Source organism: Drosophila biarmipes, chromosome X (genome assembly GCF_025231255.1).
Source record: "Drosophila biarmipes strain raj3 chromosome X, RU_DBia_V1.1, whole genome shotgun sequence".
NCBI lineage: Eukaryota > Metazoa > Arthropoda > Insecta > Diptera > Drosophilidae > Drosophila > Drosophila biarmipes.
This window is the reverse complement of record NC_066611.1, coordinates 17,170,083-17,189,957: the sequence shown is the minus strand read 5'-3', so window position 1 is coordinate 17,189,957 and position 19,875 is coordinate 17,170,083. Positions and strand designations below refer to the sequence as shown.

Below are 19,875 nucleotides of genomic sequence, written 5' to 3'. Positions count from 1 at the left end.
GTAAGTGGAGGCTGGTAAGTGGTGAGGTAAGTAGTGAACAGGCCCACTTACTGTTTCCGCAGACACATCATGGGGCAGATGTTGTTCGCTTTGACATTATGGGTTATTTTTCGTATGCCATCTAGCCAGATCTAAAAGAACAGAGAGAGTCGATAGAAGGATTGCTTGGTTGCGGTGAGTGATTTCAGTTTCAGTGTATTCGGGTGGACCTCAAAATATAATACATTTTTAAAATTTTAGCTCAGTATAGCATAGCTAATTTCAAAATAGTTGATTAAAAACTCTTTAACCTTAAAACAAATAATTTCTATAATTTTAAAAAATAATTTCTAAGTTTTTAACAGAACAGAACAAAATTTATTTTTTTAAAACTCATTTACGTTAGAATACAGTGTGTGAGTTTTCTTTTAAAACAGAGTAATTATATTTTTTTTACACTTTTTTTTAATCTACCAAAAATATAATATTTTATCTGTATGTGGACTACACTGCGTATGAGTGATAAATGTATATCAGAGTTGGTTCGTTTTTAAGATAAAACAAATTAGTTTAAAAAATTATATATGTAAAAAAAATAATACCTATGCAATAAAATACAAATTGTTTAATTTTTGCTTTACATTTATGTTGATACATTTTTTTAAATATCTCCAAGTTCCAATAGTGCCCCAGAGAGGTCCACCCTAGCGCTTAGTAAATGTGTCGGATAAATGAAATGCAGGACTCGGTCGCGATGGGGAATGTACGCTACGATCGCCGCTGTCACTTCCGCTTCCGGCCACTGTTTACCTGCACGACTCCTCGACCTTGACTCACCTTGGCTGTTGCCGCATCTGGACAAATAACATGGTGATATGTTATGTTGATATAGTCCGTGTTCGAGCAGATCGTCAGGGATCGCTTATCCAGCTCCGGTATGTTGGTTCCGTTCTTCTTCGTCACCTTATCGAGTATCTTTGGATCCTGCGATAGAGATAGATATACAGTATTTATTAGCTCAGCTTTTCCTCTGCCATTCTAGCCACCCTCGCGCATTACGTATACGCCCCGTCGTCAGCGATTTGACTGCAATTTGGCGCATCTCGGCTGTATTCAGCAACTGAATCGGCATCGCACAACATTAATCTCCAGTCGCATCATTAATCAAGGCTTGCACAGAACATTTATCAACATTTGTGCAGCACTCGCGGAGCCAAACGAATATATTTTCATTCTATTTTCCCTCTGGGCCGTCAGCAACAATTAAATGTTGTGTACTTTCCCACAACCTTGCCCTCCTGCCAGCCAGCCAGTCAGCCTCAGCTAGCTTCAATTTTGGCCAGCATTTCAATTTAATTGCTGCCCCGTCCAATAAAATGCAATTACGCAACTTTCTGAGCGCGAAAAAGTATGCTACAGTTCTTTTCGGCCCCCAAAACGAGTCGCAAACCTGATAGAAAACGTGGAAATAAAGCTGACAAATTGAATAATACGCCAAAGGTATATAACAGGCAAGTGGAGAAGCACTTGGAGATATTTTTAAGTAGTAGTCCCAAAGTTCTGAGCTAAAAAGCCTCACTTTGCCATATTTTATTCGATCTCAGGCAGCTGATTTTCCCAGTCTTCCCTCCACTTGAGAGCTGCAATTGTTTGGCCAAAACCTGTTGTTTGCCACCTTAAATGATGTTCCAAAGTCTTCCACTTAAACGGTGAATTTCTTAAAGGAAATTGAATTATGCAGAGACCCCTTCGAGGATTTTTCCTCACCTCCAGGGCACACCCACTTACACACAGGGGCGCGCACACACAGGCACAATAGCTCAATCAGTTCAAGTGCAATTTGTGAGGAAAGTCGGGGGAGGAAGGCAGCAGACTTTCGAGTGCTAAATAAGTCAGCCTTTCCCGATTTTATCCCCCAGCCGCTCCTTTGAACCAAATAAAGTGAAAGCAAATGTTATACAAGTTTTGTTCCCTTATTCTTTCCTTTTTTATATATATACATTTTTCTTCGTTTTTCCCTAAATGTTTTTTTGTTTTTCTTCTTTTTTTTTGGTGCTGTTGTGCCACTCGCTTTGTTACGTTTGCAGAGCTTCGTGCATTATTGAAAAGCGCCAGCCAAACTAAAAGCCAGGAAAAGTCGGGGGCAATAACGAAAAAACTGCAACCAAGCTCAAATTTTTCGTTTTCAATATTTCTTTTCGGCTGTGTTACTCACTTCCAGCAATCTTTCTTTTCTCCAGACGTTTTTTTCCTGCGGTTTTTCTCTGCCGAACGGAGGAACTTTTAATGGTTCATTGTGCAAGGCCTTTCGTGAGGCACTCTGTCTCTCTCGGACCCACTAGACCCGTTTCTTTCGCGCCCCAAAGTCGCACACTTTCCCCGCTTTCTCCGTCGGCTCCAAATACCCCCGCTCTTTCTTTCATTTGACTGTGTGTGTCGCTCACTGATTTAATATTGATGACCAAACATTTCAAGTGATGGCAGAGAACTAAACGCACACAAGCCCACTCACACACACCAAGCGCGCACACACAGGCACGCAAATCACACACATACACAGGGGAAAAGGGGCAAATCTTTGTTACTAAAAGTTTTCCCACACAAATTACCAACTAAAGTTCAAAAATAGTTGACATATTAACATGTTATTTCAAAAATATTATCCTGGCCAGTGTGACCTTAGCAACATAGTTTACTTTAGTTCGAATGGTCACACTTTATTTTGATGAGTCATTTCATGGTTTTAAGATCATACAAATTAGTTTACCTAGTTAAACCTGCTTCAAAGCACTTTTTAAGGCATTTTTTCTGAGTGCATAAAACACTCACACCCTGTCCCTTTTTTCAGTTGAAAACTTTTTGCATTTTATGTCTGCCGTTTTTACTCAGCTGGCGCTCACTTTTGCCCATCTCATTTGTGGTCAAAATTTTTGGCACACACGCACACAACTGCGACCATTATGCGAATTTCTTGCAACTTCTGCTCTTTGGTGTTTATTTTGCATTTTAATTGAATTTGCCCGAGGACAAGGGAAGGCCGGAATCAAAGGAACACAAAAGATGTTCAAGGGTTAAGCTAGAAGAAGGGTTAAACTGAAGGAAAACTGGCCCAGAGGCTTAGGTTCGGAACAAATAAATGACAGACACTGACAAAAAATAGCCATGGCAGAGCTATAGAAACCGGAAAACAGCAGTAATGAAGGTGTTTTCTTCCCATCTAAAGACATATTTATATAATTTAAACCCTTTCCTTATGTAATTTCGGTTCTTCCCGATTGTACTCTCCATAATTCCCTGTCAATGACGGACTATACTTTTCTGTACAATTCCTTTTGGGTCAGTTTCCGTTCCAATTTGTTTAGAAATTTTTTCCTGCTGCATTAATTTTTTTGGGCCGACTTAAGCCGCTTCCAGGGCAACCTGTTCACGATTGAATGGAGCATTACCGGCGACCGCACCTGGATGCCACTTAGTAGTCCCCCTTTCCCCGTTTCCCTTCACCCCCTACTTATTTTCATTTTCCCTTAGATGCACCTGCAGCCCACATGCAGAATAGTCAAAGGGTTTGCCCGGGGCTGAAATGTTAAGCGAAAGGAGGAGCTGGATTCAGTGTTGAGAAATGGAGCCGAAAATCTCCAGTGTTGCTTACTGAAGTAAGTTTCTAGGAATTACTTAAATTACCCAATAAATGTGTAAAAAACAGGAGATTATAAGCCCAAAAACGCAAGGTATATTTGTTATATCAATTAAAATTAAGATTTACAATAAAGTTTAATTAGCAATTTATGAAATTCGCTGAAATTACCCAACACTTAAAAAAAGAAACCATTAAAAAATTATCATTATTAGCATGGAGGAAAAGTGAATAAAGTATACTAAACATTTAAAAATGCATTAGCTAAATTACTAAGATAAGGACACCTCAAAAGTTCTTATAAAACTCTCCCCGAAAAAAGCCAACTATCCAACACTGGCTCAGACCTCGGGCAGTGCAGGATATGATGGAATGGGAGTGAATATGGGCATTTCTATGGGTATGGACTTTGGGCTTGCCAGTTGCCAGTTGGATGCACTCATCCGAGGCTCAGTTTCAGTTTCACTTTCAGCCCCCGTGCCCCTGCCGCAGCCCTTTGGGAAAGTGTGTCAAAGGAGGGGAAAAAGGGAAAACCAGAGAGTGAAATCTAAATTAGTTCGAGTCCCGGGGCAGCACCTGCATCGGCCATAATATATATATAGAAGACTATATCTATATATATATGGGACACTGCGAATGGAGGTTCATTTCGGGCTGTTGCTCGGTCATAAATTTCATTTAGGAGACGTCGACAGACAAACACAAATACATCACTCTATCAGTCCACCGCCCGCCCACCTAACCACCTTATGTGTATATAAACCCCTTATGTAGCAGGGATATGTGTGCCATATGTTGGGTTAGCTGGGATAAGTAAACGAGGGGCGTGGCCGGTCAGTGACAATAAATCTAGCGCATGGAACAAATGCGTTTCGAGTCGAAGACGGCGACTTTGATCCACAAATGGCGCTGGCTGAAAACAATTGAGAGCAAAAGTGACATATTGACACATTAACCGACACACACACACAGGCTAGCACACTCTCGCAGGCGACAGTTTTATGGCTTTGTGATAGTTCATCCTGCCAGCGAGAAAAATAAAGGAAAGACCAACTGCACTTAGTCAAAACTTGGCATGAAAAGCGGGGAAAATGTGGGGAAAAATAGAAAAATGTGCAAAAGTAGGCAATGAAAAGTGTGAGACAGGTGTCACGGAATAAGGCACACATTTCCATTTCCCCAGTTGCTCAAATTAAATTAAAACTTGACTCTAATAAATGTAATATAAAATGCGCATTCAAGTGTTACAGAAAATATTTATTACACTTATTTTCTCTGCTCCATTCATTGTGACTTTTTATTGTCCATAAATCGGCTAATTGAACAGCGTCATAAAATGGATTAAAATATTTGTCTAAGCCCAACTATTTCTGGCCATTTGAAATAAATCTGCGAAAAAAATATGATTTATTTCATTGTAAACAATAAATTTACCATTTCGGTGTTTGAAATGCTTTTGTTCAACCAACAATTCGGAAAAAGCTTGATTTATGGCGGTTTTAAATATTGACGCTTACATGAGGGAAAATTCAATTTTCCTATAATTACAGGACAAAAAAGCCCCTTTAAATATTTATATGGAATTACTCACCTTTGGGGTTCCGCCCGCACGAATGTCGCTCACTTGACACAGCTCGATGACATCGCCATCCTGTCGAGGAAATATATTTGTTATTAGACTTTTATACATATATCAACCCATTTAATGTCTTAGTTTTTAGCCTAATTTTCTTAATTTATACGCAAAAAAAATATCATTAAAAGATATAAACATCACTTTAAAAAATTATAAATTCCTAACATTATTTTAAATTTAAACATAATAATATAATTTAAAATGAAAGATTCTTCTAATAAAATGTAAAACTGTTGCAAAAAAATATTTTAAAATTTCTTTAATTTAAAGCCAAGAACTAAATAATTGTATTTTTATTAATGAGGTTGATTTTACTTACCCTCCCCTCGCTTTTCCAGTACAGGAAAAATCCATATTCGTCGACCTTGAAGAGGGCATCGCGCTCAAAGTCGTTCTCCTTCGTCTCCTTCTCGTTCTCGAACCAGCGATCGAACACACAGCCCGTGGTCAGTTCCGGCGGAACCGGAATGATCCAATCGAACTCGTACTTCTTGGTCATTATTGCTCACTGGGTGACGTTGCGTTAGCCACTTCCGTTGCCGTTTCTGCCGCTGCCGCTTCCGTTGCTGTTTCCGCTTCCGTTGCCGTTGCCGCTGACGCTTCCGTTTCCGTTGCCGTGCACATGCGATATATATCTAATCCAGATCTAGATCTGTACCTCGTCTCTCGCTCTCTCTGGCTATCGACTTAATTTCGAGACATATTGCCCCAACGGATGCGTGTGTTTATATACAATTGCATTTATTGTAGATCACATGGTCCGTTTCCGCTTCCGTTTCCGGCTAATTTAACCTGACTCGGCGGCAAAGGCTGCACTTCTGCCACGACTTCCCAACGGCAGGTTGCCTTTTATCCAAAAAACCTTCGACTCGTCTCAGCTGCAAATGGAAAAGAGAGATACAACCATTAGACATGACAGGCACAACGGGTTTCGGGTGGACCTGCAATAATAATTGTGCGGTTTGCCACACACAAAATGAAGACATGGACACGTTGCACTGGCAAAAACATTAGGTCTTCAATCAAAATACTATGGTCCCTAAAAAAAATTTAAAAGGTAACCCAAAACTGTAACTTTAGTGTATAGAAACTGAAAGAAGTACAGTCACTTCAAATTAATATATTCACTATACCAAATCAATTTAAAAAAAAGGTGACCCAAAACTGTAATTTTAGAGTACAGAAACTGAAAAAAGTACAGTCACTTCAAATGAATGTACTCAATATACCAAATTAATATACCAAATCAATATAAAAAAAGGTGATCCAGAATTGTATGTTTAGAGTAAAGAAACTGAAAAAAGTACAGTCACTTCAAATAAATATACCTAATATACCTAATTAATATACCAAATCTATATTGATTTTTCATTTTTTTAAAAAGGCTCATTTTCATGTTAAATATTATTAAATTTCCCAAGCCTCGGTGACAGAGGACCCAAAAATCATTGATTTCCTTCTAATTAATCTGACTTAAATTTCCTCAAAACATAATACTACTTTTCTCGCAGTGGACCAACAGGAAATCAGGAGTGTGGCTCGATTGGTCATGTTACAATGGGAAATGCAACGAAATGCATTTGTTTTGCCCCCCATTGTCCATCACGGCTTAGCTTTTAGTATTCTAGTGCATCCTATAATTTCCAATTTCGATTTGTGGTCAAATGTGTACATGGAGCGTGTGCCCTTTCATTAATTATACAAGGAATGCCAGGCCAGACATCTAGAACCGAAGACAGCAGTTAGGCTGCCCTTGAAAAAGCAAAGGTTTTCCGAGCAACGGAATTTTTTGCGAATTTTGAAATAAAATCCTTAGTGTCTAATATTTTTAGGTAAGCCTCATGCAAATTAAAGTAAACATTAAACACAATACAATTGCGAACGGCATCTGCCAGTTTGCCAACAAGTTCGCCATAAAGTTTAACGAGTTTCAGGCGAAACAGAGGAAAAAAAACAACTTCGAATGAAATTAGCATTCGAATTGAACTAATTTCACACCCACAAATCCGCTTGCCAATTTGCGATCTGCACACACTTTATGAGCCCGACACAATTTCAAAAACAAAACAAAAATCCACTCTAAAGTTGAGCCTTTGACACGGCGAAACTTCACACCCGACGGGGACCTATGCAAATTATTGAACTGGCGACTCACAGGAGCAGTTACTGGAGGCACTTGTGAGTTTTTCTTCTCTACGGATAGGCTACGGACGCTACGGAACCGGCTGATAGCCGACTGACAACTGAACTAACAGCGAGTCGTTGCAGCCGGAAGCCAAGAAACATCTAAAAACTGAAACTAATGGAATTAGCGAGTGACGACACTGCCAGGGCCATGGCCACAGGTTCTTTTGCTCAGCGATTCGATTTAGTCGCACTTTGGGGACTTCCCGACCCGTACAACCACCCATCGAACGAGCCACCTAGAACCACCCACTGAAAAGCCATGGCCATGGCCTCGTGCACCTGACTTTGATTCCAATTCGGGGACAAAACTCAAGTGGCTGGCATTTTCGCAGCTTGTTGCTGTACCTTACATTGTTGTCTTTTCAATTTGGCTACACGGAAAAAGCACGTTCTATCTGCTATTGAGTAAAATAACTATAAATAACTACTAAGTGGGTTTTTGCGCTAGCCTAGAGCACGTTTTAATGCTCAGCTTGAAGGCTTAGAAGTTTTGTTCGGGGGGTCTACTTATTATTGCTTTAAAATGGGGTTTAAATACATTTTTACAGATAGGAATATTTGATTTTGTATTTGGAATATCTAAATTAGATAATAAACAAATAAAAGATTGCCTTAATTATTACCCTTTTCAAAGTCTATGTTTGGTAAGTAAGAAAGTCTGTTCTAGAATTGTTCTCCGTGTACTTCGCACGCCGTCTTGGCGTCCTTTTTATTTATTTTATTTTTTATTTATACATAGTCTGTGACAGACGCTCTTCACGGGTGTCGGAGTCCTTTGTGTGACATTTATGCGCCCGCCCGTCCTCACAGCTCGCTTATATATGTATTTATATATATAGAGAAAGCTGACTGATTACTCGGGGTCCCGTGATTTCTTCCGCTTTCCTTTTTTTTCGACGGCGCTGTCGTGTTACACATGACTTCAAATTCAATGAGCTGCGAAATTTCGCTCATTGTTAAACTTGGAGAGCTCGTTAGCCAGACACACAAACACAAACAACCGCACGGGCAGGACTCTAAAAAAAAATAAAAAGCGTTAAGAGAAAATACTTTCACGCCCCTTTCACGAATGTTTAATGAATTTACGCTCTTTGCGCTTTTGAACTTTCGGGCTGCCGAATTAGCGGGAAAGGCAGCGCCAAGGACGAAGGATCAAATGGGGAAAAGAGCTCGAGGACACCAAAGGATGCGACCCTCAAATGCACTCCGGCTTAAATAATATGCGAATAATACGTAACGTTTGAAATCGCTATAAAGCAGCTGAAAAGTATGCAACAAGTATGGTGGACTCAGTTATGATTTTCATTGCATACTTTTAGACACTTTTATGAAGATTTTGAAAATTGTTCGTTTGTTTCGATTCAAATTTTAAACCAATTAAATTATTTTAAGATAATATCTTAATTTAAATGTAAAGGTAATAGTTGAAGGTATTTTTAATATAATTGTAGAACTAAAATGTACACTTCGGAACATCTAAATCACCTCAATCTTGCTGAACCCTTAAGTAACTTTTCAAAGGATTGCCTACAATAAATCGGAAATTTAATCGTGCCCATTAAAGCGCCGGGTGCCAGGTTATAAGGCCATATTATAAAGCACCTCCTTGGCTGGCTCAAAGCACTCGAACACAACACTTTCCGCGAAATCGAAGCACTTGAATTCATCTCTCACCGGCGACCATTAAATGCAGACACCAAAAGGGAAAACTTGAGCATGGAGAAAGTGGTGGAAGGGGACGATAAGAAAACAAGTGGAAAGAACAACACGGAGGGAAATCAAATCCTTCTTTTTCGCAGGGAGAGCCAGAGCGAGAGGCAGAGACCCTCTCCATAGTTTTTCCCTTCCCAGAAGTTTGTTGAAGGAGCGTATGACAATGGTCCTTTCGCATTTTTCCCCTTTTTTTTTGTTAACCAAGTGCCACGCCTCCACACCTGCGCCCTCGCCCCGGATTCGAGAGGAAATTCGGCCAGCAGTTCGAAGGTTCCCGGTGCCGTTGCCGACTTTCCGGGTTACAGAGTAAAAATAACTTGCATAAACTTTCCCTCAAAGGACACACACGTACGCGGAGAAGTGTGCTACAAATATGCTCATTACGTGCGCGCCAAGTGGCAGCCTCAGCCCCAAAGGACAGCCCACACTGCCCATCCCGCCCACTCACCACCCACCGCCCCCATTTCGCCCTCCACGCCCCCCATATCACCCTTTACCAGCGACAATTGCTCAATTTATTATTGCATACTTTGCGGCCATAAAACTTGACAGGCATCCTTGCCATCCTTTCGCGGCTTCTGTTGCATGTACTTATGGATATCTATGGCGAGTATATATGTAGGGGTATTTCGTATATATATGCTTCGTATGTATATGCAGGGCTACAGGTGTATGGTTGTAGCTTGCATTGCTATCATCAATTTTGGGGTTTTTTGGGGGCATTACTCGCCAGTCGCTCGGACTGGAAAGTTTGAAAAGCTTTCACAACATTATTAACTATCCTTTATAAATATTCATACCACCTTGAGAGCATTGAATAAATGAGAGATAAATGTTATCCCAAGGTACTCAAACCCAAAATTAAAGCGTTAATGCTTGAAATCATCATTTAAAGTCTTTAAAACCATATTATAAATTATATTATTGTTTAATTTCTCTATAAAGTACCCTCATACATGCACAAAGTATATTTACTTTTTATACATCAAATGAAAACATTTAAACAGCATTTTATTGTTTTCAAAATGATGCGTATTTGCCCAATGAGTTTTTTTTATGGTTTTTCCTGACCGTTTGTCATATCTGCAGTGTTTTAAATATGACATCCACATTTCCTCGCAAAAGCTGTTGTAGTTTTTATGAACATGTTGGATTTCGGTGTGGAGCCCCATGAAGTTGTAGATACTTTGCCCTGGCCGGCTGTGCCTTGAATTGAAGTTTACTAGTTGTTGTCATTGCTATTCCCGCTCTTATTGTTATGGATGTAACAATTGTTGATACAGCTTTTATTGCTGCGTGGCATTTTTTCATTGCTCTATCTGGGTATCTGTAAACAATGTTGGAATTGCAGTTATTAAAATTTCTTTGTCGACGGCAAGGTTGCTGCGATATTCAGACAGGTTTTTACTGCATTTCATTGAAACGCTTTTCGATTTCAGCTGTAAGTTGGTACAAACTAATACTTTCTATTGTCACTTGTTTGAATGTACATTTTATTTGGTTTTTATTTGCTCTTATTGATTTATTTTTTCCCTTTTATCAGACAGAAGTTGTGTTTGCAAAGTACCATATCTTGGGTTCTAGCAGTCCGATTGCTATGATTTTTTTGTTTAGTAATCCTAAAACTATTTTTCTATACCCCAAACTCCATATATTACTCCTACTTTGACCATTGTTGCTGCTGCCGGGCATTACACTTACGAAATTGAATTTGCCGGCTATACAATATTTGTGAAATTGGCATTTAAATATTTGATGAGACAAGCGAAGGGAAATGCGCAGCGAATCGCAGGTAGTAAAATATTTGAGTGTCTGTTTTTTGTTTTATTATTTTTCGGGGTGCTAGCCAAAGGGGAGACATAAGGCAGCCGATTCGCACAGTGGGCACTGATTGCACCAATGAAGTATGGAGGGTCACACAACTTGACCTTGCTGGCGCCGGGCATCGATCAAAATTGATGGCACTGCACACTCGCCTCATGCAGTCAGTCGGTCAATCAATCAAGCGCCCCGCACAATTACATCAATCAAGCGGGAAAGGTAATCCAAAACCGAAAACCAAATGGGTTTTCTCTCCCCCCCACCGTCGTCTCTTGACTTTGAGGGCCAAAAGTAATTACGTCTGATAAACAACTCCTCTGTTATTATATGCACAAATTGAAAAGGCATGTGTGCCACAGCAAAGAGATGGCCAGAGTCCTAGTTGGACTGTCAGAAATGTGAAAGCGAGGAATTTGCTCGAAACGCATTTGGCAAAAGTGAAATAAAATGACAGGAAATATGCCAAAAAGCTTAAGAAACAGCCAGATGAAAGTTTCCCTCTATCTCTCTCCCTCGGTTTTTGTGGAAATTGCAAACTTTATGCATACTTTCCCCTTGCCAAATGAACAATTTTCATTTAATTATATTTATTTGGCCAATGCTTTATGCATCCTGCATCATGGAATTCTGGTTGAGCAAAGGATGTGTGTGGGAAAACAGAATTCAGTTTGTTTTCCGACTTATTTCCGCCTCGAAGAGGGGTTTATAAGGACAAGTAGCTTTAAGATTTCTTAAATTTCACTGAATTTAAACAACTCTATTTTTACTTAACAATATTATTACCATTATATATTTTACATTGTAAAGAGTAGCAGTAACAGTAAATATTTATTTCTTAAATAACCCAAAAGGGAACTTTGAAACATGGTTTTAATTGATTCTAATCGAATAAAGCCACTTGTCTTCCTCGAATCCATGCACATAAATACACCCAAATATATACAGACGTCTTCACCCAGGTGACCCTGTCGTATACGTGATGTGTGGGAATATGCAAAGTCCTGCGGACAAGAAACTCGCTTAGGCACGCACCAGCCGGTGGAAAAAGACAAAAATGAAGAAGACCCAGGGAACCCAGAGGCGGGAGGCGTTAAAGGAGGCGTGGCAGTGTCAGGGGGCAAAGGACAGGGCGGCGGGGGCCGGTTTGGCGGTCCCAAAGGGCAAGGGGGCGTGGCACAGGCAAATCAAAACCGAATGATGGGCGGAACGACAGCACGGGCATCCTTCAAACAAACTGTCAGCAACTGTCAGAAGAAGTTAAACGAAACCAAAGAAGAACAAAAAACCGCCCGAATAAAACAAAGGAAAGTGGGTGGCCAGGCCCAAAAAAAAACACAACATTGACAGCAGATCGGGCCAAAAACCTTAACAAAATCAAAAGAATAAAAAAAGAAGGGGGAACGGAGGCTTTGTTCATATGGCTTACAGCTGTTGGCGGACTTTTGCGGCACGTAGCTCCTCTCTTCTGGCGGCGTTTTCATTTTATTTTTAGCCCCACAGGCCGTGAAAAACTTCGAATTCCCCGAATCAAAACAATACATCATCATGGGGCGGACGCAACTCGGAAAACCGAATGCCCTTTCCTTTTCGGTGGTCCTTTGGAGAAATTGTGCATATTTAATATGTGATGGTGCGGGAATAGGAACAACAGCAGGCGAAGAAAATAAAATGAAAATCATCGTGAAGGTTTTTCCTTGCTAAAATCAAGGGCAGCTCGAATGCTCTTAAACTAGTTTATAGTGCTCTTTTTAACTACAACAATTATTTTTGATTACTTTATATTTAAGGGTTTTGGAATCACTTTAAAAGCTGCCTAAGTGTATGCAATGAAAATCCAATAGAATTCTCTATTAAACATATACTGTTGCATACTTTTAGACGATTACTTCAGAATGATTACTATAATAGGTATTAGAGGTACTCAAAAAGTAAAAAACGACTTAATTATAAGTTGTTGAGTAACAGAATTGATTGAATAAGCTAGTACACCTACTCAGCGTCCCAGTGAGAGCATGCAAATATGCAAAGAAGAGGACACAATTGGCGTGTTTTGATTTGACAAAGGTTTGTGGGACCTTCGCCCTCCATGTGGGTTATCAGTATGGGAAAGCCGCCCCAAAAAATCCGAATCTGACTCCAAAAACCCAAAATACAGAGCTACGATTCTGCCAGGTCTTCGCAGGTTTCTACGCTCAACGCAAAAAATTCTTTCGATAGACGGATTGCTTTATGTGGCAAATGGCAAATGGGGCACGGGCATGGGGCATTTATACTAATTTGTCGATAATTTCGTTGAGCTCGTAAAATGTTCGCTTATGTTTATGGGACACAAAGTGGCCAGAAGGAATGGCAATGCCAATTGGACATGGGAATTGAGCTGCCTGTGACTAAGTGAGCAGGTCTAATAGACATTTTATCGATTGCCATCTACAATTATATTTGATGAGCTTTTAATTGAATTGATTTACTTTCCCTGTGCCGTATAAATAGCAGGCAGCAAGGTCGAAGGAACCGCAGGAACCACAGGACATGCGATATGGCCTAGATATCCGGATAGATAAGTCCTCGATGGCGAGAGTCGGGTTAATTCGTGGAACAGGGGTAATAATAGAGCCAAGGCAACATAAGTAATGCCATTTAAAACGAAAATTACACGTCATTAATTCATGACCAATTACTTGGATATTTAAATAGGCGCGGTCTACATTTTTCCACTTAGGTGCAATTGAAATATCCTTTAGTGTTGTGAATTTACAATGCTTCCTTGCAAGTTGGCACATTCGTAAGTTTAAGTACATATATGCACTTTCCTGCTTTCCCGTTTGCGACGTTAGCAAACTAATTGGGGTACCTCTTCAAACTCGGACTACAATAACTTTAGTTATCTTGTCTAGAAGTTCAGTTTTGGATCCCATTCTGAAAGCCATTTTTCAATACATAAATACATAAAAATTTAGAATTACAATGGGCTTAAATTTTGACCTTTTTGTAACTGAATTATTTTAATGTAGAATATTAGAGAATTCAACCACGAACTTATAGAGATGTCAACCTTAGAAATCGGGATCCAATTACCCAAGTTATGGATTTTGGAAATGCAGTTTTGGGTCCCCAGTCGGAAAGCCATGGGAAATACGGAAAAATCAGACATGAAAAGGGGCTAAAATTTTGACCCTCTTGTAAATCGAATATTTGAATGTAGAATATTAGAGAATTCAACCACGAGCTCATAGAGATATCAACCTTAGAAATCGGGATCCAATTACCCAAGTTATGGATTTTGGAAATGCAGTTTTGGGTCCCCAGTCGGAAAGCCATGGGAAATACGGAAAAATCAGACATGAAAAGGGGCTAAAATTTTGACCCTCTTGTAAATCGAATATTTGAATGTAGAATATTAGAGAATTCAACCACGAGCTCATAGAGATATCAACCTTAGAAATCGGGATCCAATTACCCAAGTTATGGATTTTGGAAATGCAGTTTTGGGTCCCCAGTCGGAAAGCCATGGGAAATACGGAAAAATCAGACATGAAAAGGGGCTAAAATTTTGACCCTCTTGTAAATCGAATATTTGAATGTAGAATATTAGAGAATTCAACCACGAGCTCATAGAGACATCAACCTTCGGAATCGGGATCCAATTACCCAAGTTATGGATTTTGAAAATGCAGTTTTGGGTCCCCAGTCGGAAAGCCATGGGAAATACGGAAAAATCGGACATGAAAAGGGGCTAAAATTTTGACCCTCCTGTAATTTAAATATTTTAATGTAAAATATTAGAGAATTCAACCACAAACTCATAGAGACATCAACCTTCGAAATCGGGATCCAATTACCCAAGTTATGGATTTTGGAAATGCAGTTTTGGGTCCCCAGTCGGAAAGCCATGGGAAATACGGAAAAATCGGACATGAAAAGGGGCTAAAATTTTGACCCTCCTGTAATTTAAATATTTTAATGTAAAATATTAGAGAATTCAACCACAAACTCATAGAGACATCAACCTTCGAAATCGGGATCCAATTACCCAAGTTATGTATTTTGGAAATGCAGTTTTGGGTCCCCAGTCGGAAAGCCATGGGAAATACGGAAAAATCAGACATGAAAAGGGGCTAAAATTTTGACCCTCTTATTATTGAAATATTTGAATGTAGAATGGTAGAGAATTCAACCACGAGCTCATAGAGACATCAACCTCCGAAATCGGGATCCAATTACTCAAGTTATGGATTTTGGAAATGCAGTTTTGGGTCCCCAGTCGGAAAGCCATGGGAAATACGGAAAAATCGGACATGAAAAGGGGCTAAAATTTTGACCCTCTTATTATTGAAATATTTGAATGTAGAATGGTAGAGAATTCAACCACGAGCTCATAGAGATATCAACCTTCGAAATCGGGATCCAATTACCCAAGTTATGTATTTTGGAAATGCAGTTTTGGGTCCCCAGTCGGAAAGCCATGGGAAATACGGAAAAATCAGACATGAAAAGGGGCTAAAATTTTGACCCTCTTATTATTGAAATATTTGAATGTAGAATATTAGAGAATTCCACCACAAACTTATAGAGACATCAACCTTCGGAATCGGCATCCAATTACTCAAGTTATGGATTTTGGAAATGCAGTTTTGGGTCCCCAGTCTGAAAGCCATGGGAAATACGGAAAAATCCGACATGAAAAGGGGCTAAAATGTTGACCCTCTTGTAAATCGAATATTTGAATGTAGAATATTAGAGAATTCAACCACGAGCTCATAGAGACATCAACCTTCGGAATCGGGATCCAATTACCCAAGTTATGGATTTTGAAAATGCAGTTTTGGGTCCCCAGTCGGAAAGCCATGGGAAATACGGAAAAATCGGACATGAAAAGGGGCTAAAATTTTGACCCTCCTGTAATTTAAATATTTTAATGTAAAATATTAGAGAATTCAACCACAAACTCATAGAGACATCAACCTTCGAAATCGGGATCCAATTACCCAAGTTATGGATTTTGGAAATGCAGTTTTGGGTCCCCAGTCTGAAAGCCATGGGAAATACGGAAAAATCCGACATGAAAAGGGGCTAAAATGTTGACCCTCTTGTAAATCGAATATTTGAATGTAGAATATTAGAGAATTCAACCACGAGCTCATAGAGACATCAACCTTCGGAATCGGGATCCAATTACCCAAGTTATGGATTTTGAAAATGCAGTTTTGGGTCCCCAGTCGGAAAGCCATGGGAAATACGGAAAAATCGGACATGAAAAGGGGCTAAAATTTTGACCCTCCTGTAATTTAAATATTTTAATGTAAAATATTAGAGAATTCAACCACAAACTCATAGAGACATCAACCTCCGAAATCGGGATCCAATTACTCAAGTTATGGATTTTGGAAACGCAGTTTTGGGTCCCCAGTCGGAAAGCCATGGGAAATACGGAAAAATCGGACATGAAAAGGGGCTAAAATTTTGACCCTCTTATTATTGAAATATTTGAATGTAGAATGTTAGAGAATTCAACCACGAGCTCATAGAGACATCAACCTCCGAAATCGGGATCCAATTACTCAAGTTATGTATTTTGGAAACGCAGTTTTGGGTCCCCAGTCGGAAAGCCATGGGAAATACGGAAAAATCGGACATGAAAAGGGGCTAAAATTTTGACCCTCCTGTAATTTAAATATTTTAATGTAAAATATTAGAGAATTCAACCACAAACTCATAGAGACATCAACCTCCGAAATCGGGATCCAATTACTCAAGTTATGGATTTTGGAAACGCAGTTTTGGGTCCCCAGTCGGAAAGCCATGGGAAATACGGAAAAATCGGACATGAAAAGGGGCTAAAATTTTGACCCTCTTATTATTGAAATATTTGAAAGTAGAATATTAGAGAATTCAACCACGAGCTCATAGAGACATCAACCTCCGAAATCGGGATCCAATTACTCAAGTTATGTATTTTGGAAACGCAGTTTTGGGTCCCCAGTCGGAAAGCCATGGGAAATACGGAAAAATCGGACATGAAAAGGGGCTAAAATTTTGACCCTCTTATTATTGAAATATTTGAATGTAGAATGTTAGAGAATTCAACCACAAACTCATAGAGACATCAACCTTCGAAATCGGGATCCAATTACCCAAGTTATGGATTTTGGAAATGCAGTTTTGGGTCCCCAGTCGGAAAGCCATGGGAAATACGGAAAAATCGGACATGAAAAGGGGCTAAAATTTTGACCCTCTTATTATTGAAATATTTTAATGTAGAAGATTAGAGAATTCAAGCACGAGCTCATAGAGACATCAACCTCCGAAATCGGGATCCAATTACTCAAGTTATGTATTTTGGAAATGCAGTTTTGGGTCCCCAGTCGGAAAGCCATGGGAAATACGGAAAAATCGGACATGAAAAGGGGCTAAAATTTTGACCCTCTTATTATTGAAATATTTGAAAGTAGAATATTAGAGAATTCAACCACGAGCTCATAGAGACATCAACCTTTGGAATCGGGATCCAATTACCCAAGTTATGGATTTTGAAAATGCAGTTTTGGGTCCCCAGTCGGAAAGCCATGGGAAATACGGAAAAATCGGACATGAAAAAGGGCTACAATTTTGACCCTCTTGTAAATCGAATATTTTAATGTAGAATATTAGAGAATTCAACCACGAGCTCGTAGAGATATCAACCTTCGAAATCGGGATCCAATTACCCAAGTTATGGATTTTGGAAACGCAGTTTTGGGTCCCCAGTCGTAAAGCCATGGGAAATACAGAGGTATCCCACAACAAAATCGGAGTTCAGCTACTCAAGTTATGGATTCTAGCAGTGCACTTTTGGGCTCTTCTGTGAACGAGAAAAATCGAACATGGAAATGGGTATATTAGTATCAGTATGTGGAACAGAAGTGCGATCACGTTACAAATTCGAGCGGCCAAATGGCTGGGCAATTGTCAAGGACAGAGGCGGAAAACTTTTGCGATGCTTTATCATTTTCCCGTAGCACTGCCTCGTGTATCGCTGTTTTTAGCAGGAAGAGTTCATCTGATTTTGGGCTCCTGGCTGAATTTTCCTGTCTGAATTTTCCATCCACCGAAAAACGCACGGCTGATGGAAATGCCAACAGCAGCCGAGAAGTTTTCCATCAGAGAAAGTTTCCATCCCGTCGCAAAGTTGTAATTCCGTGCACGCCGCCTTTGGTTTTCCGAAAAAGGAAACAAACAAACTTTTCTCTAGCTGCCTGTGATGACTGCATTGGAAAAACAAGTTTGTTTTCATTTTTCCCGTTTCGCATTTTCTCTCCTTGTTTTCGTAACAGTTTGTTCTTTATGTTTGATGGCCTTTGGCTGCTGCTGTCTCTTTCTGCAGCCCACTATCTGTCTCTTTCGTCATCGGCTTTTTGTCCCATTCCGCGCAATTTTTTCCCGGACTTTCCCCGCCATTTTTTCACCCTTTTGTCCTGACTGCAAGCTTTATTTGTAAGCTGCGAGCATAATTTCATTTTAATACTTTTTAAGCGCATTAATTACACATACACAAAAAAGGGAAGAGGAAGAAACGGCAAGAAAGAGAGGGGAAGAGTGGGTGCAAAAGAGACGGCTGCATTGACATTGGCCAACCCCCTTAACCCTTGCCATCCCTGTCTCTCAACTTAAGTGGATAATATGCGAGGTAATAACATCAAATGAATTGTGAGAACGCTCTCGGGAATTTTCCCCCTTTTTCCACCCATCTCGCTTCATTTTTTATAAGAATGCAAATAGTATATACGCATGTATATGTATATTTCTGTTTATTCAATTTGTAAGCTTTATTGTCAACGTCGTTAGTACTCGTCGCTCATTCATCTCCCGATTCCCAGCCAAAAGGGACTTTTATTTAATACTTTTGCTGCACATTACGTATACGTACATGTGTACATACGCCCCTTGTAAACTGGAAAATGTCGTAATGGCAGGGGATTTTCCTCAACCTTGGGAACCAAAATTGGCTGAGAAGTAAGAGCCATTGTGTTGCATAAACAAAAATGTATTATTAACTCTAGCCACAGCTTGTTTTGTGGGGTTTGCATAAAAAATAATTATATTATTCAATTTTCTAATGATAAGTGTGATTTTTTATATTGTATAATTTCATTATTTATAATTATTTTAGCGAATTTTAATTAGCGAACTCGATTATTCGATTTAAACCGTATCCTGCTTTTATGGCGAAAGCCTTCTAATGCCCTTTACTATTTATTGCTGAGTCTTAGGTGCATTGCTAAATTACTTTTCCGCCAACGTTGCATTGTAACGAATTTTTGGAAGTCCTACAAGCTGCACAAAAAGGAAAACACTCGCCATTAATCCAAGAAACTAATTCGCTTTTAACGGCCACCTTATCTAGATGGGTTGAAAATCCCAGGAAAAAACAGCAGCTGCTGTTGGCAACATCGAAACGTGTCAATGCCATAAATTTGGGCCAATCCATGAAGTGCAGCGTATTTACGACCAGCTACTCCAATTGCACTAATTAACTGAGTGGAAATGTGGGAGGGATTGGCGGTGGTTGGTGCAGGGACAAGTGCACATCCCTTGGAAACGGCGGACGGGCAACCTTCACCTGAATGGACAAACAGTGACGCCATTGCGACATCCGACACCAGAACCATTTTGCAATCGAGAGTCTGCTCGCAGACCAACACTGAAAGAAAAAACAAGCACAAAAAATGCACAAAAAAGAAAATTCAAAGCCTGAGCAACAGTTCAAGGTTTGAGTTAAATTACCAAAGTTAAATTATTATTTGACGAAAAACATAGCCATATAATCGTACAAAATCAATGCGAAATAAAATTGTATTTAAATTTGTTTATAGAATATATAAATTTATAAGAAATAATTTAGACCATATGTAATAATAATAAAATGTTA

General features: G+C 39.5%; 1 protein-coding gene across 5 annotated transcripts in view; it reads right to left on the bottom strand.

The window, feature by feature from the left end:
* LOC108021952 (1-phosphatidylinositol 4,5-bisphosphate phosphodiesterase) overlaps positions 1-19,875 on the bottom strand; it is a 54,106-nt gene that overhangs the window by 11,441 nt on the left and 22,790 nt on the right. For 3 of the 5 annotated variants that reach the window (XM_017090780.3, XM_044093627.2, XM_044093628.2), the window contains exons 3-6: positions 5,569-6,127; positions 5,205-5,264; positions 817-963; positions 52-131 (exon numbers count right to left, since the gene is read on the bottom strand). In XM_017090780.3, coding sequence (XP_016946269.1) covers positions 52-131; positions 817-963; positions 5,205-5,264; positions 5,569-5,748 — 467 coding nt within the window. In that variant the 5' untranslated portion in view covers positions 5,749-6,127. Of the gene's footprint in view, positions 1-51; positions 132-816; positions 964-5,204; positions 5,265-5,568; positions 6,128-7,404; positions 7,501-19,875 lie in introns of those variants that run through there. The other 2 variants (XM_044093629.2, XM_017090779.3) reach the window with 2 other exon arrangements.